The sequence below is a fragment of the Ascaphus truei genome, chromosome 5 (genome assembly GCF_040206685.1).
Source record: "Ascaphus truei isolate aAscTru1 chromosome 5, aAscTru1.hap1, whole genome shotgun sequence".
Taxonomy (NCBI): domain Eukaryota; kingdom Metazoa; phylum Chordata; class Amphibia; order Anura; family Ascaphidae; genus Ascaphus; species Ascaphus truei.
This window is the reverse complement of record NC_134487.1, coordinates 79,371,787-79,389,896: the sequence shown is the minus strand read 5'-3', so window position 1 is coordinate 79,389,896 and position 18,110 is coordinate 79,371,787. Positions and strand designations below refer to the sequence as shown.

Sequence of the window (18,110 nt, the reverse complement as noted above, 5' to 3'; positions counted from 1 at the left end):
CGTGACATGATAGTGCCTAGGCAGTCCCCTCTCGGGCCTATAGGTCACCCTGTGTTTGTGTATATGCCTCCCTATACTCCACACTCGCATCAGGTGATCTATTCTGTCCTCTGCCCTCCTTCCAGTAACGTCACTCCCTTTATTGACTAGGTACATCTCGATGGTTTCCCTAAGCCACCTTTCCCTGTTCTCTTCTATCTCTTCCATGAGGGGTTCAGGGACATAAGGGTACTCCAACCCGTGGGAAGACTTGTATCGAGCCATTATTGCCCGTTCCGCTCTACTGATCCTAATTAGGTCAGCCCTACCTGCCCTCCCAGGTAGCACCCATGACAGGGGTACGTCAGGATCCACAGGGTCTGACAGTGTGTCGGGACCCATGGGCTCTATCTCCCTGTGCTCAATCTTATACCACCGTTCCTGCAGCTCTCTGTCTCGCTGTTCAGGGGTGAATTCTCCCTTGGCCCACCAAAAGTCAACTACATCCTCCCTTCTAATAAGGAATCGCGTACGATCCATTCAGGCCGCATAACCTTCAAAGAGGGGCGCCCACCAACGGTGTTCCTTGAACCTATGTGAATCCCCTGAGTCACTCTCTTCCGCATCCCCCCATGAGAATACCCCCGATGTCCGTGCCGACCGTGGTACGGACCACCGTGATGATCCCAGGGCCTTGTCCTCTGTTTTATTGGTCACAGGAGGCAACCACCGGCCTACCGCGGCCTTGCCTAATTCTCCCCCTCTCCGAGAAATGCCCTCCGTAGCGCAACTGCGCTGTCGTTCCCCAGTCCGTCTCTCCTCCCCCCCGAAAGGTATGTCCACAAGTTCCAGACTAGGCGGGGACCCCGGGGAACATGTGATGGGGGCAGGGGTTTTACCTAGGGCGTGGGGTTGGGCGTAGGGGCAAGATGGGATACGCCACGGGACTACGACCCGTTCCCGGCTGTCCATGGACTGCTCCAAGGAGGATAGCTCACCCTCATCCGTCTGCGGGTCTCCCATCCAGCTCTTGGGCCTTTGAGGTGATCGGGGACCTTCACCCGATTGCCGAAACGTTGCTGCATCTTTCCCGTCTGTTCCGCCGTCGCCACCGGAAATGATGTCCTCACCGGAAACGGAAGTGCCGCCATCTTGGGTAGGACCCCCATGCGGGATCTCTTCCTCAATGACGACATCCGGAAGCTCCGCCGTCGTCTCCACCGAAAGTGGTATCTCCTCCGCACGTGCGTCTTGGGCCTGGCACGGCCTTGTTTCCGCTACACCGTCTACCGGAGCAAGGTAAGTGAGTGGCTTTCTCTTACCATTCCGCAGGGGTGTAGGCGCCTCTCGCCCGTCGCCACCATGTCCTGAGGCGGAGGGACTCCGTCTCTCGGCTCGCCGATCTGCGGGGGACGCCCTGCTTTCCGGGCTGCTATTCACACTACGGGGTGTCGTCCTCCCCGGTTCTGTCCTGGGCCTCGATTTCACCTCCGCTAGGTCGCGGAGATCCTCATCCGAGTAATCACCTCGGCCTGACCCACCCAATCTCACATTGGCCCCTGGGGTCTAACCGGTCCCCATTACAGTGTAATAGTGTCTGGTGGTGCACCTGTTGGCAACAGGACTCCTGAGTCTCCCGCATGATGGTGTGTGGGGAGAACCCGTCCAGACAGGCAGCTGAGGTAGTGTGCTGAGTCCTACCTAGTTCCAGTGCAGCGCCTCCACCTCATCAGGGTCCCTTGGGGATGGTCCTGGCGAGGAACTCCTCTGTGGTGCTCCTCTCTGTACATTCACTCCACACATGTACACGAGAGGGTTTGTGATTAAGAGCATCTTTATTGGTTGAGGTGGGCTAGCTGCCCCTCGCAGTAGTTTCTCTAGCCACTCATTGTCCCTCAGTGCTTCCCTTTGAAAGGTGTAATTCTCCTTTAATAGGGATTCCCTATCCCAGCCGGGATGTCTTTACCCTGTGCCAGGTCCCTGGACACAGTCTTCCTATTCAGCTACTATAACATAACTTTTGCAGACTATTCAGAACTCCTCCTCCACTTAGCAGAACTGCTCAGAACTCAGATAGAACTAACTTTTAGACACAGTGCTGTGCCTTATGTACACTCTGGAAGCTGACACACCTCTGACATCACTAATCATGGAGTCAGAGCATGTGACCACTCCCATCCATACACAGGGCACCCCACCAGGGTGTGAGGGCAAACCTCCATAATTACTGCTGGCATGCCCACAACTTACCAGGCCTTACTGTCAGCAGGAGAGATGACTGTAGCCATTTTACATGACCGCTACATATGTATCACCCTGTAACAGGGACTTAACCTCTGTCTAAATAAGGCTTCTATAACCCTGTAGTGGGCCGAGAACTCCAGCAGTGAGCTGGTTAATTGCAGCTATATATTTAAAACCAGAGACATAACATAAAACACAGACAAAGCTCAGTGCACATCCAGAATAACTTATATACGGTACAGTGCCTAAATATACATGTATAAACATGTATAAATAACTAATAAATAAAATGGTCTTTTAGTTTAACATTTTGGCCAAATTGTTGTAAGCCCTTAAGCCAACTGCACGGCAGACCACGTTTCAAGGGTCCCTACACTAATATAGATTCTTAATAACCTGTGCATTGCCAGGAAGAATGATTTTACAATAAATCTGTCAATATTAGTTGCAAAAGTTCTAAGTCTGGTTGAAGCTTTTATTAACCTGTACATTAGAACTTTTGCAACTAATATTGACAGATTTATTGTAAAGCATTCTTCCTGGCAATGCACAGGTTATTAAGAATCTATATTAGTGTAGGGACCCTTGAAACGTGGTCTGCCGTGCAGTTGGCTCAAGGGCTTACAACAATTTGGCCAAAATGTTAAACTAAAAGACCATTTTATTTATTAGTTATTTATACATGTTTATTTAGGCACTGTACCGTATATAAGTTTTTCTAGATGTGCACTAAGCTTTGTCTGTGTTTTATGTTATGTCTCTGGTTTTAAATATATATATTGCCATGCTCAGTAGCACTCCTCTGTGAAGCTTATATATATGTTGTGGGTATTTTGGGGGTTCAATATGAGCTTGTAGGTGTTCTGTATGTTTTATAATTGCAGCTATAGACAATTAACCAGTCTCTACCTGGCTAATCAGACCTGTAGAATAGCCTCCTGCTGGAAACTGCTTAGAGAGACACCTGAGCACAGTCAAAACTGTGCTGCCGAAGGAGATGATATCTTGAGCACAAGGCTGTGCTGATATCAAAACATCAGGAACCAGACTTCTATTCCTGGGCACAGAGGACGCAGGAGCTGGCCGCTCAACGGACACCAACCAGTCTCAAAGACTGCCACAAAGGGCCCCTGCTTACAGGTACCTCTTGGAACTTTGAGGGTCTTCGGTTGGTAAGAGGCTTTTCCTCCGAGCCCTGCAGATAGGGACTGGAGATGGACAAAGGGATAGGCTGTTCATTTCTTTGTGTACATTTATCTTGTCTTAAACTGTATAATTTAAAGTGACTGGCTGAATAAAATCCATTGTTTAATTTCTCCAAATCCGTCTTCTTGGTCATACCTCTCCACGTCTCTTGCATACACCAACTACAAAAAAGAAATCTCAGCAGAGCCACCAATGAAACCCCTCTTATTTGCCTTAGATTAACAGCTGCAACTCAGGTTGGGCCGTGAGTTCTCCTTCTTACGTTATTCCACACGTGGTCTTTAGTCAGACAAAGGTAGGCAGACTGCAGTAGTGTTTATAGTACAACGGTATTTATAAAGTATTTAGACAGGGATACACAGCTACATTATGATCCTTAACAGAAGGATCATTACATGCATTCACATTACCTAGGAACATAACACTCCTCACTAAATGCAGTGTGGGTGCATGTTAGTGTTTTTCCCTGTGGCCACCCAATCCTGTGTATCAAGGCCTGTATAATGGTGCCGGCACACTGTTGGAGCTCTTACCTCCGTATTAGTGTAGCATGCCTGTACTTCACAAAATGCTTCAGTACCCCTTTATCTGGCTTCTTTTGAGGGTTCCCTCTGACAGTGCTCGTTCCTCCTGCTGCTCTCAGATGGGTGCTCCGCTGGGCTTCCTCACGAGATCGATTGCACTTCGAACTTTCAGCATCCTCTAACTCGGGCGGAATGTAGATTGGCCCATGGTCACCGACAGTCTGTGCTGAGATCCCTCTGACTCATGCAACTCTGCCAGCCCCTCTTGAAGGCTCCTAACATCCTTAGTCATTGGATGTTGCCATGTTCATCATGAATCACATGCTCAGGGCACACTGGAGAGAAGTTTAACAGGGGGCAATGTGTGTGTATGTATTGCATACATCTCACCAGGGTTTACATAAAACATTCTGACATTTTATTAGTCCATCTTAAAGCAAAGAATGGGATGTGTTGTGACATTTTGAAAACCTACCAGTCCAAACCATATGCAGGTAAAGTTCTAAGGATCTTAAGAAGTTCTTAAGATCTTAAGGATCCTCAAGAAAAAAGTGCTGGCTAAAAGCCATGACATAACTACAGTATCAGTGTTTCAGGAATATTTCATATGCTGTTTGACCAATCACATACTTATATTTGTGATGACCTTTTCCTCAGTCTTGGCAATAATTAAAACAATGATGGAAGTCGAAATATGTTTTCAAATGCCACTACGCCTTTATCTGAAGCACTGTAAATCAAGTTAATAACATGACTCTTCTGCATTAACAATTGTTACACATGTTGGTTTTATTAGAATGTAAATATTCGTGTTGCTGACACCCACTTTTCTTACAGATAATCACCTCCTTTGTAACAGCAGGAGAAAAAATAGAATGTTAATGGCACAGCACTGATTGTTATCATTGAGACTTCGTTAATGTCTGGAGCAGAGTGAACAAGTCTATATCAGAGGTGACTCTTAACTGACTGACGATATATTACAGGTAAACAGCACATTTGTGACTGTGTATTTAAGTTAATGACCACCTAAGTTTCTGCTTTATTTCATGCAAACCGCTTAAAGCAGCAGTCCGTGTTGCATTTCTTGCTTTTTGTTGTTTGTTTTGTTATAAGATTGAAGCAGAGCTGAAAATTCTTTAATTGCAGCTCTAGGGACCCCCTGCTTCCCGAGAAACCTCTGAAGGGCGTGCCGGTATCTCGGGCAAGTTTAGGCCTTGTTCATGCTGAATGCTCGCTCTCGAGCGCCGTGACGTCACGCGCTGATGATGCTGGTGAAATTCCTGGCCATGTAGAAATATGCTGTTGCGTGCGCGGGGGGTGTTTCGGGGGGCGTGGCCGTGACGTCATGGAGCTGGTTTGCCCTCATTGGGTGAACCGCTCACGTGACCCGGCCATTGTGCGGCAAATACAAAATAATTTGTCTCTGTAAGCAGCTCTCCGGCCAACGCTCACGTGCCCTTGCGCGCACTATACACGATCACAATACCCTAATGTGATTCATCGTGCAGCTCTCTCACGCACGCAAGCAGCATGGACAAGGCCTTAAAGATCCTTGTCACATAGGCCTATAGGAAGCCGCAGGGGACGTGTATCAGGGACTTATCACTATTTGAGAGAAACTGACTCTAAATCCAGCAATCTGCTGGTAAATTGCACACAGTCAATCAACCAGACTCCACTTGGCTGATTAGGACTCATAGAAAAAGCCTGATGTGAGAAACAGGAGGGGGATTCCTTAGCTCACATTTGGGCTGACATAAGGAGAAAGAGGACTGCAGAGATTTTCTTAGTCCACAACTGGGCTGACCTGAGGAAAATATGATGTCTTGATGCACACAAAAGGATTGTATGCTGACAGCAAGACAAAGGGACCAGACCTCTATACCTGGACACAGAGAGTGCCATAGCACACAAGGATGCTGACCCAGGAGAACAGAGAGGCCTTCCCCTATAGCAACAGCAACAGAAAAGAGACTTTCTTGTTGGACTGTTGTATATGTAGCCCTTGTACCCCCTAGGTACAGAAACCACCCGTGCTGCTGTCACCTGTTTAGCTTACCTGGAGGTATGAGCCTCTGCCACTGGGAGCCTGGGGTATACTTATCATCTCGGTGCAGCGCCTCCACCGGGAGGGATCCCAGCATAGTGTTAGGAGCCCCTCACCGGAACCAATGTACACAGTAATCACACACAGGTATATGATAACAGTATTTACTAACACAAATGATACACCCCCAACATATCCCAGCCATGGAATAACACCTCCCAGGTGGAACCCCCAAAGTACTGGAGTGCCTGGGCACTTTACCCCGTAGTGTCCACAAGCCAGTCCCTCCCCCAAAGAGTATGTGTGGGATAGCACGCTTCCCTTTTGTGTGTTGGGGCCCATTGGTGCACTTAAACAATACCTCCCTGATCTTAGTCCAGACCAGGTCAATTAGTAGAAGACTCCGTTGATCCACGACGTGGTTCTACACCTAAATCCTCCGGCTCATCTGCTGTGAGACTCCGTAGGCGGATGCCTTTGGAGGGGATTCCTGCTGGACAGTACCCCTTAAAATAGTCTCTGCTGAAGTGTCCTGGCTTTGCTTACAGGCAACAGGCCGCACTTCACTTTCAGATGTGATGTCCTGCAGCTGATGCCTCTCACTGACACATTACTGGGGAAAGGGCCCCTATCTAAGGCCTTTCCCTGCAGCATACACAGCATGCCCCAACTAAAGTGACTCAGGGGATCTACCTTGGACCTTGGGGGATATCTGGCCTAGTCCAGGGGAGCACTGCTCCCTGGACCCTACCTTCACCCTCTCTGTCCGGATCACAACTGCCTGTGTGGCTCCCAGCGCGTGAAAATGTATCAAATTGCCTCAGTGAGAATCCCACAGCCCTATTGGCTCTTGCGCGACACATGACCTATCCCCAAGGCTGCTGGGACTTGTAGTCCCCTTCCTAGGCCTATTCCTATTGGCCAACGCTGTTTGCTGCCACTGCGCATGCGCGAGTTTGTCATGGCCGTTGGGTACTTGCTGCGCATGCGCGAGCCTCCCTAATATGACGGCACCCTTTACCGTCCCCTCACCGTGGGTCTCCAGCGACCCGCACGCCTCCCTAGCAACCTGCTCGCCTCCTTAGCAACCGGAGGTAAGAGGAAGGGAGGGGGAACTCTGATAACCCGGCGGACCAGAGGGGGACCTGGTTACATATGTGTTTAGGGTAGTAACCAGCTTAGCTAGCCACCCAGTTAGGAATGGCTGGAGTAAAGGTTTAGTTGTTCTCCAAAGTGGAGTAGGCCTTTCTTTTGTTTCTTTTTGTATGTTTTGCCTTGTTAAAGGAACAGGCACAATAAAGCAAGGATTTAATTTCCCCACTAATCGTTCTCCATTAAATACCTCTGCACACATCTCTTACAGGATGTCACAGCTTCCTATTGGAATGTGGGGCATTTAAACGCCGCCATTATGTTAGGCGCACAGAGCTGCTACCGGCACGGTCTACAGAGGTAAGTATCTCTGGACGCAGGGGGTCCCAGAGCTGGAATTAATGGGTTTCAGCTCCGGATACCACCTGCTTCAATCCTATAACAACAAAATGGAACCTGAGCTGTTGCATTAAGCAGTTCTTTTATAGCAGACATGCCAACGTGTAAAAGCTTTTATCAGAAAGATTGGGGGTGAAGCAGGGTTGCACCTCTCCATGCAACCTGGAGACTACGGGTTTCAGCCACTTATCTCCGGGCTACGGGTTGAACTGAGTAATCTCTGGGCGGGGGCAACTCCCCCTAAAAATCCCAACAACATAACTGCGTGACATCAAATGGCCCCACGTTGCCATGGCAAGATGCTAAGTTATGTCACTACGTCACGCAGCCATGACAACAGGGCGTCACGTTACACTTCGGTGCCATAAAGTGTCCCGTTGTCATGGCAACTTGATGCCGCGATGTCACGTTGTCATGGCAACGCGCGCCATTTTAAGTCGAGGAGCCATACTGACTGCCGCTTGCAGGGAAAGATGGTTCCGGGAAGAGAGGATGCTGGGGGAGAGATCTCTTAATTTTAAATAGTCATGTGTCGGAAAGCGGGGGCATTTATTAGTGGGGAAGTAGGAAAATTATACTTCTTTGACCTAATGTCATGGAGTCTCTCTGATAAGAGATATTTGGGTGGTCAGCATTAAACCAGCTCCTATTTTCAGCACATGAAAATGCTGTTATCGCAGATGAGACCTCTGACCTCAGTGAGAGATCCGTCCTCCCACCTCACTTTCCTGCGCACGCGCGCCTTTCCCTCAGAACCAATTTTTTTTTTGTTTACTTGTCCGCCCCACGCACTTTCCCAGCCCCTCCCCTTTCTGTGCCAAGCTCTGGAGTGAGGCCCCCCCTCCTCTTTTTTTTTTTTTTAACCAGACTCGCGACTCTGACTGTCGCCGTGCGCGTGCCGCCTTTCCCACTTCAACGGTCTCGCTCTCCCCGGAAAGAAGCCGCTCGCGCCGCAGGGCCCGCACAGCCGCCCGCACCTGGTGGCGGTTGGTGTAATGCGGCGGTCAGTGGCGCGGCTGGTGCTGTTGTGCCTGGGCTGCGGCTTCTGTTCGCTCCTCTACGCGTACACACAGCGGGGGAGCCCAGGCACCCGGGCGGGAGCCTCCTCCTCACCGCTTGGGGACTGGAGAGCGGCGGGACGAGCAGGCCATGGTGACCGGCGGCTCCCGCACAGATATGAGCTGGACAGGTAACATAGCTGTTCGTAGGACAGGCGCACAATGTAACTTGTGGATATTGTAGTACAGCCACACACCTTCTCATTCACAGCACACTCACCTATGTGCACGTCAGTGTCTGCTGGTGTGACACAAGCAGAGCAGCAAGTGACAATAAATCCCGTTCCACAAGTTTTCTTGTTAGGGGCTAAGCTGCAGACCAGAGCACAGGGAGGGTTATACACGTCATTCTTGTAATATACGTCTGTAGAAGTGCGATCTCCGAAGTTGAGCTGCGCTTACAGTGCCGGCGACGCGATGTCGCGTCAAAAACAAATGTATTGTCGTCAGCGCTTAGTGCACGCGACGGCGACAACGTGACCGAGCGACAGCGCTACCAAAAATCTGGTAGTTGCTGTAAGGCTGCGCTTATACAGCCGGTGACGCGACCGAAGCCGTTGCCATTGCGATAGTTGTCTTTGGAGTTTTGGCGACATCGCTGGCTGCAAGGCCAGCAATGTCAAAAGGGGAAGGCAGGGGCACGGAGACGCTCCCGATTGGCCGCAAGGGGAAGCTGTCACCGAAAAAAAATCAAATATCAGTGACTACCAGATTTCTGGTTGCCGTCGCGTGAGCTTATAGTGAACGCGACGACGACAATGCATTTGTTGGCACTATAAGCGCAGCCTTCTTTGATTTTTTTTCAGCGACTGTCTCCCCTTGTGGCCAATCAGAGAGCTCCTCCGTCCCTCTGCCTTACACTTTTTTATGAAGTCACTGGCCTTGTAGCCAGCGACGTTGCCTAAACTTGAATTGCAACTATCGCAATGGCGACGGGTGACGTCATCGGTCGCGTCGCCGGCACTATAAGCGCGGCCTAAGTTTGTTGAAGTGCTATCTCCGAAGTTAGGCTTGTAATATAGTAGGCGCTGGTGCGCGTGCAGGCGCGTTCCGTTTATAAAGTTGTAAGCGGTGGCCTGGTTGTGTATATAAAAAAAAGAATTAAAATAGTTGTAATTTTTTTTTTTTATTAAGTTTTTATTGAGCATTTTCAAACATACAAAATGAGGTAAACACAACATACTATACAAAAGGAAAAGAGGATACAGTAATACAAATAAACTGGTTGTGGAACAATAGAGAGGGGGGAGGGGGGGAAGGGGTAGCATTTGTAACAATATCGCACTGTATTTGACAATTTAAATACCACATGTATCACTCTGTTCAAAGTATTCTAGTCTATATATGGGGATATACCTGCATGACGGAACCAGGGAGCCCAAATATTAGAGAATTGCGAGGTAGAGCCGTTCAGATAGGCTGAGAGTTTTTCCATATAGACTATATGCCAAATTTTGTTGTTTATTTGATTTAAGGATGGGGGGGCCGGTTGTTTCCAATTTTTGGCAATTGTACACCGTGTAGCGTTTAAAATTTGGGATATTACTCTAGCTTTTTTTGTTGTAGATATTAGCCATTGGTTTTCCTAGTAATATATATATACTGGGTCATGTGGGACAGAGATTTCTAGTATCTTGTGTATTAGGGTGAACACTTCCGTCCATGTTTGTTGGATTTTGGGGCATGACCAGAATATGTGCAGTATATTCCCCACTTCACCACAACCGCGCCAGCACAGAGGGGAAACGCCCGGGAGAAAAGAGTGCAACCTGGCAGGAGTCATATACCATCTAAATATTAACTTGTAAATATTCTCCTTAATTACAATGCATGATGAGTTTTGGAAGCAGCTTCCTAGATGTCTGTCCAGGTATCGAGATCTATACAGACGTTAAGATCCTTTTCCCAGGATACCATATAGTTATCGGGGGTTTGGTTGTTCTTGGTAGAGGATAAACTGTGATATATTCTAGAGATAATGCCCTTTGCGTGGGGTTGGTGTAGACACCAGTTCTCAAACAAAGTCAAAGCATGGTGTTGACCTGGCTTGTAGCCTGATTGGATATAGTGCCTAACCTGGAGAAATCTGAAGAATTCGGTGGAGGGGATATCGTGGTTTGTTTTGTAGCGAAGCGAATGGGGGGAATAGTTGTAATTTTTAATGGAAACATAGGAGCGAACCTATACGCAATTCAGTTAGTTTTTCTCAATCTGTATTGCAGCCTCACTGTGATTGGCTAAAGAGCGTGACATGCAATGGCAGCAGCGCAAAAAGATACTTTTCAGGTCTTTCCCCCAATCTGCCGGCTCAACGCTCACTGCCTTGCGCGCGGACGAAGAATAGAACGTCAGGCCTGGACACAGCCAATTTTAATTGATACACGCATGCGCACTACATTACACGCCTTATGGTGCCCTCAATCATGCATGTTGATTGCTCCCGAAAACTTAGTTGGGACGATTATTGTGAAAGTCAGTGTCAGTCTCTTACCCCTATTTTTTAGTAGTTTTATATAAAGGTCAATATTAAAGCAGCAATACTACTCCCCCTCTCTTTCTTGTTTGTATATGTAAAGTTTTTGTTTTCGCCTATTCACCCAGGGTGGGTATAGGTGACTTCCACGGAAATTTGTCTCCGTTGTTTGCGGTCTTGGGCTAGAGTTGTTAGGTGGTATAACCAGTCTTCATTAAATGTTCTCCGGCTAAGGTTGAAAAGGCGCATAACCAGGTCCTCAGCTTTTCGCTTAAAGTATCTCAATGTTGTAAGCCTAACGCCGCCCTTCGGTCGGACCAGGTTCAGCCATTAGGGTTATTTTGGAATTCTATATGTCGGCATCCGCAATGTGTGGCCTAACAAACGCCACCGTCTGTTCTATAATGCCTGACACATTTTGGGAAATGTCGCATTTTCGTCGAATTTCAGCATTGGACTTCCTATCGGTAAATTTTGTTTGTTAGTCGGCGCAGGCATCGATTTTGGAATAAGTCCAGTTTATGTTGGTGTGTCACCTTTACCGGCCAGGTTTCACAACAGTATAATAAAATCGGTAGAATTACAGCTTTGTAAATGCGGACTTTTGTCTTTAAGCGTATGACTTTACTGGCCCAAAGTTTCTTAAGTGAGCCCCACGCAATTATAGCTTTTTGTATTCTAGCATTTATTTCTGATGAGATGTCTCCATTTCCGGTAATATTGTTTCCAAAGTAGGTAAAGTGGTGTAACGCTTGTGCTCACCACGAACAAGGCGGGTCCCCAGTACTGAGGTGGGAGAGTGTATAAACGCCACCCACAGCAACGAGGGCACGTCGGGAGAGTGGATGGTCAAGGTAGCTGGGTCGGGATTGGAGATATAAGAACAGTCATGATACTTGCCGAGGTTGGAGCCAGTAGAATAGTTGGTGTCCGAGTGCCGTGTACAGGGATGGAGAGATACGGAAGGTCAGAGGTAAGCCGGGGTCAGTAATCCAGAGAAGCGGAGTCCAAGGGTCAAGGTGGGTCAGTACACAGGAAGTCAAACAGCAAACAAAGCAAGACAGAGCTAGGAACAGGGACGTGGGAACAGCAAGGCTACAAGGAACTATGCTCTGCCAATGTGCAAGTGGTTACAGCTGAGCATATATGGGAGATCAGGACCAATGAGACAGAGGGGAGGAGTGGAGGTGCAGCCACTGGGGAGGCAGGGATAGGTGGAGCGGTGCAGGAGACAAGTGGGCGTGATAAGATTATTGATTGTTGACACGCAGCTGGGGAGCGGTACACACGCGTCACGTGCGCGGTGACGTGAACGGGAGGCGGGGTTAGTCCCTAAGATGTTGTTAGAATCTCTCCATGTGCGTGCGCTCGTGATAATATCCGCTGAGCTGCTTGGGAGGTGGGCTAAACCTGGTATAGAAATTAAAGCATGCTGTACATGTTGTGTTTTTTTTTTTTTTGTAGTTTCTGGAGTATTGGATAACACTTAACATTTTTATTTTAAAATTCAACGCTTGATGACATTTTTATTTAGTTTTAATAGCCTCAGGATCTTTTGATATCTGTAGCAGGCTTTAGTTCACCTATACAGCAGTGAAACATCTATAACCATTTCCTATTTGAGCTGTAAACTGTAACAATAGATAATGTTACCGTAGTAATATAAGGGTACATTGAAGCTGCTGAGTTACACTGACTGAAGGATTGATTTGAAAATGAAATGCAACCATTTAGTGAACTCTAGAAAACAAGATTTTGCTGATCGATCATGGGATAGCCAATCAATCGATAGCTTAGTTAATTAGTATTCAATAAAGGTAATCAAATGCTGCATGTATTGAAACAGATATATTTTTTTTAAACTGCTTGGATTGACTCTTAAACTCATTAAAAATGGCATTAAGAAATGAATAATAGAATAATACAGTATTATCTAATAATACAGTATTATCTAATACTACAGATTTTTTATTTAACCCCCCCCCCCCACATATAAGATTTCACATGTTCTTGCTTCCTTAACATTGCACATTAAAATAATATCCTAACTAACTACTGTATGTTATTGTCACGATGACATCAACTTTTATCAACACATTTATATTTCTGCGTACTTGATTGAACAGAACAAGTTGCAAAATAAATTGTGATTTATTTCTTTAATAGACAAACACACGACATCTGCAGAATACACTTAAAACCACACTCACTGGGATCCGGAAACGAAATAAATTGTCCTTGGAACGAAAGAAAAGGTCCTTTGCTTGCCAGTGCAAGAAATGCAGCCTTGGTTTTAAAAGTCCTGTGGTTATGTGGTTGTTAACCCCTTCACTCCTGGACTGGTTGCTGCTGTACTGGAATAAAGTCTTGCATCTTTACATCATGGATTAAAATTCAGGAATCACACTGGGAAATACCTGGGAAGCCACAGTTATAAGAAAAGGGTATCGATATATGAGGGAGCCTTTTTTGATCCTTTTGGGATCTACTCTGAAATACAAGCCACAGTTATAGACTGACCAAAGCTATCTTTAACATGTGGATCCAATCCCTTCGTGTGAACAAAAAAAATCACGAATAGCCAAGTGACCCACAGTTCATAAGACCGGTCAAAAGGGCTGTCCGGTGGGCAGGGCGCATAGGTCAGGCTGACGCCCATGCCACTTAGCATACCTGGGCTACACCCATTTCTTGGGGCCACTGTGTCTGGTCTCTGACTTAGAGGTGCTAGTAGCCTGACATCTGCTGTGCATCAGTATGCCAGTATTGTATACATTATGGGCCTCTGGGTATTGTCATAATTGACACTCTTTTAGACAGGGGGACTCTAAATCTGTGGGAGCCTTTTGAGGCTCCATCATAAAAATATTTACAACCCTTTCAGCCTCGGTCATAAAAATACCGAAGCTCATTCACCCATATCATAGCTGGATGTCCAAGTAATTCCTGCTTAGACTTACAAAAAAATACCTCCTGCCTTACATTTAAGATTTTCTATCATGTGTTGGTTAGAGGGTATGGCAAGCAATGCATCTTGTCTTTTACCCTCGCAGACAGGGAATGGCCTGCACATGGGGAATAAAAATGGCGGGGACAGGGCAACAACAGTAATGCATGGCAAATCAGGTATTAACCCTTTCCTCCCCGTCACAGTTATCTCCAGTGGTCTGATATTAGACACACTTTGTTGCCCAGATTTGTGCCTTTTTGAAGTAGAAAAATCTAGTTTGAATCCTAATGTCGGCTCCTTGTGACGTTGGGCAGGTTACTTTATTGCCTTGGGCACAACCTATTAGATTGTAAGCTCTTTGCTCCAATTCTGTAAGAGTGAAACAAAGGTTCATTTTTTTATTAACCAAGTTGTTTAGATACAAATAGTCAGGAAACCGGATTCTCTTTGTATTGTTGCTGAATTATTATTATTTATTTTTTTTTGTCAAGTCCTTCAAGAGGAAAACTGGTAACACCCAAAACAGTAGGTGGAATTCTAGGCGTAACATTGTTTGTTTTGACTTTCTTGAATCACTGGGTTGATTGCTGACAGGACAATCCTGCCTGTATTTTGCTGTTGGATTATTAACTGAGAATGAAGTGTGATTGTTAAATGCGCCTTTCAGGGAGATTATTATTGGATGTTTGTTGTGGTTCATTTTGTAAATCAGAAACAAGCAAAATATATTTTGTCTATATAATATTGGAAAAGCTTAACATTTTAAACCATAATCTAAACACGACACATTTTTCGTTTGTATGAGAAGCACCAAAGGCAAACACCTTAAAATATAACAAGATTTAATAAACCATTTATAAAGAAAATATAAGGCACTTATTAACGAGTGTGTTTAAGAATATAGCTTATCTGGATTTGAGTCCTGCTGTAGACTGTAGATTGCAATGAGGCGATTGCCCTAGTCTGTAGTGGGAAAATCTTTTAGGCCTTGTGTAAGGGCTTTTCTTTTCCGCTCTGGCTGGCCTAGTGTTCGAATTGGATTGAGAAGACAAGCACAAACTCTCATAGACATTGCCAAACAATTGTTTTAGTAGATAGTGTTAAATACACATACAGTACAGTGAAATAGAGACATAATATCAGTCAGTTAAAAGGCCATCAAAATAGCAGACCCTGACAAGTGTCACCGGATTGACAGGACCCTGCAAGAAAGCCCAGCTGGGCTAATGGTAGCAGGTAAGTAAAGTCCCACAAATGCTGCAGCGTTTGACGTATCTATTCCAGAAGGGAAAGTACCCTCTCCTGGTCCAAGGCACCCAAACCTCACCCTCCACTCTCTGTACAGGTTTTGCTGGAATCACCTCTGTTTAGGAAACCGTTAAGGCACAAGCGTGACGTCACCTCCCAGGAGTAGTCCAGAGAACAAAACAGCCGCACGTAGCGCAAATTTGAAAACGTTCACTGAGCAAGTTGAATCTCAACGCCTAGGACCGTTATCGGTGCTTTCCCTACCGGAACAGATTCTTCAAACGCTGCAGCATTTGTGGGACTTACCTGCCATCATTAGTTTGGCTGGGTTTTCTTGCGGGGTCCTGTCAATCTGGCGACTCTTGCGAGGATCTGCTATTTTTGATGACTTTTGATGGTCTTTTATCTGACTCTTAAGTCTCTATATAACTGTATGTGTATTTTAACGCTTTTTTTTTATATACTAAAACAAATGTTTGGCAATGTATGAGGGTTTATGCTTGTCTTCTCTATTCAATTCTAGTCATTGATATTTGATCCATCTACTTTGACTAGCTGCATCTCTTGTTTTTAGGTTATTTTTCCTACTATCCAATTTTATCTACACACTATTGTGTCCTACTCACACTTTTTTGTCATTCACAAATAGTGCCCTCTATACTATCTGTTTTTCACCATAGGCTAGTGTTTGTCTAAGGCCTCGGACATGGTGCAGAGAGCGGCGCTGACCTGTGCTGAGGCGCGCGCATGCTTACCAGTGAGCCCCTGCAGCCGCAATGAGAGCGGCTTTAGCAGGGGCTCGCGCACGCTTGCGGAAGCGTGTGTCTTAACAAATCTTTAGTTTCGGCGCTCACGGAGCGCAGGGCCGGTCACGTGAGCGGTTCGCCCAATGAGGGTGAACCAGCTCCGTGACGTCACTGGCCTGCCCCCCAGACACGCCCACGGACGGCACGCGCTCTATGGACTAAGCCTAACTCTTGATGAAGCAGAAGACAGTCTGAAAAAGTGCAGAGTTTATGTATACCAAGCTGATAAGCTGACATTGTTTGAGACTCTGTATTGTGGACCTGCAAGGAGCCTTTTTTGAGAAATTATTTTCCCGAGACCTCCATAGCCACGTCGCCAGGCTTCAACTTCTTCTTCACGTGCCCCTGACTCCCCCCCTGCCTTTTGCCTGCCCTTTGCCCCCCCCTCCCTGCCCTTTGCCCCCCCCCTCCCTGCCCTTTACCCCCCCACTCCCAGCCCTTTGCCCCCCGCTCCCTGCCCTTTGCTCCCTGCTCTTTGCACCCCCCTCCCTGCTCTTTGCACCCCCCTCCCTGCTCTTTGCACCCCCCTCCCTGCTCTTTGCACCCCCCTCCCTGCTCTTTGCACCCCCCTCCATGCCCTTTGCCCCCTCCCTCCTGCCCTTTGCCCCCCTCTCCCTGCCCTTTGCCCCCCCTCTCCCTGCCCTTTGCCCCCCCTCTCCCTGCCCTTTGCCCCCCCTCTCCCTGCCCTTTGCCCCCCTCTCCCTGCCCTTTGCCCCCCCTCTCCCTGCCCTTTGCCCCCCCTCTCCCTGCCCTTTGCCCCCCCTCTCCCTGCCCTTTGCCCCCCCTCTCCCTGCCCTTTGCCCCCCCTCTCCCTGCCCTTTGCCCCCCCTCTCCCTGCCCTTTGCCCCCCCTCTCCCTGCCCTTTGCCCCCCCTCTCCCTGCCCTTTGCCCCCCCTCTCCCTGCCCTTTGCCCCCCTCTCCCTGCCCTTTGCCCCCCCCTCTCCCTGCCCTTTGCCCCCCCCTCTCCCTGCCCTTTGCCCCCCCCTCTCCCTGCCCTTTTCCCCCCCATCTCCCTGCCCTTTGCCCCCCCCTCTCCCTGCCCTTTGCCCCCCCCTCTCCCTGCCCTTTGCCCCCCCTCTCCCTGCCCTTTGCCCCCCCTCTCCCTGCCCCCCCTCCCTGCCCTTGCCGTCCCTCCCTCCCTCCCTGCCCTTTGCCGTCCGTCCCTCCCTCCCTCCCTGCTCTTTGCCGTCCCTCCCTCCCTGCCCTTTACCGTCCCTCCCTCCCTGCCCTTTGCCGTCCCTCCCTCCCTCCCTGCCCTTTGCCGTCCCTCCCTGCCCTTTGCCGTCCGTCCCTCTCTCCCTGCCCTTTGCCGCCCCTCCCTGCCCTTTTCCGTCCGTCCCTCTCTCCCTGCCCTTTGCCGCCCCCTCCCGCTCCCTGCCCGCCCCTGCAATCCCGGGTATATCAGCTAGTGCTTAATATAACATGCGTACGGAAAGTGCTCTTCTTTAACTTCAAAGTAAGTTTGACACGCTACTCTTGAGGATTTTACCATAATTCTTTCCATTAGTGTATGGATAGGTATAATCATATTTGGTCATTGTTAGCACATGTAGTTATGCTTCATTTCCATCTTTTTAATCTACGCTTTGTCCTGAATCAGTTCACTTTCTTAAACTAATTATTCCAGCTTCGGTAGCAGGTAAATTATAAAGCTTTCATACACCTGTTGCTTAATCCGAAAAGGAACAGTTCCTCTGGAAACTTAAAGAATGTAGACTGTCACACACGCTGTCTTGAGATTTTTGCAGTTTGTATTTTTCTGTTATGAAACATAATGTAAGTAACACGAATTTAGAAGATGTAACAGTTTTGTTTAACGAGAATTAAGAAAAAATATTTGAGTGGTTCAAAGTCCATAACTGCAAAAAAGTATTATATCTGACTAGTGCCACAGACCTGTAGGAACCAAGTATGTGATCATTATTACAGCTCTTGCATGACCCCCCCATGTCCCCAAATGTTTGAATGAAATATCATATTTTAAATCGCTCGTTTGAATAAAATATCATATTTTAAATCGCTCATTTGGGCAATGTCACACTCTCTATGGTGGTAGTTCTAGCTTTAACTGCATGTCACAG

At 47.5% G+C, this 18,110-nt stretch overlaps 1 protein-coding gene across 2 annotated transcripts in view; it reads left to right on the top strand.

The window, feature by feature from the left end:
* Positions 1-8,343: 8,343 nt before the first annotated feature.
* GXYLT1 (glucoside xylosyltransferase 1) overlaps positions 8,344-18,110 on the top strand; it is a 53,413-nt gene continuing 43,646 nt past the window's right edge. Inside the window, exon 1 of one of the 2 annotated variants that reach the window (XM_075600080.1) lies at positions 8,344-8,683. In XM_075600080.1, coding sequence (XP_075456195.1) covers positions 8,490-8,683 — 194 coding nt within the window. In that variant the 5' untranslated portion in view covers positions 8,344-8,489. The remainder of the gene's footprint in view (positions 8,684-18,110) is intronic. The other variant, XM_075600081.1, reaches the window with a different exon arrangement.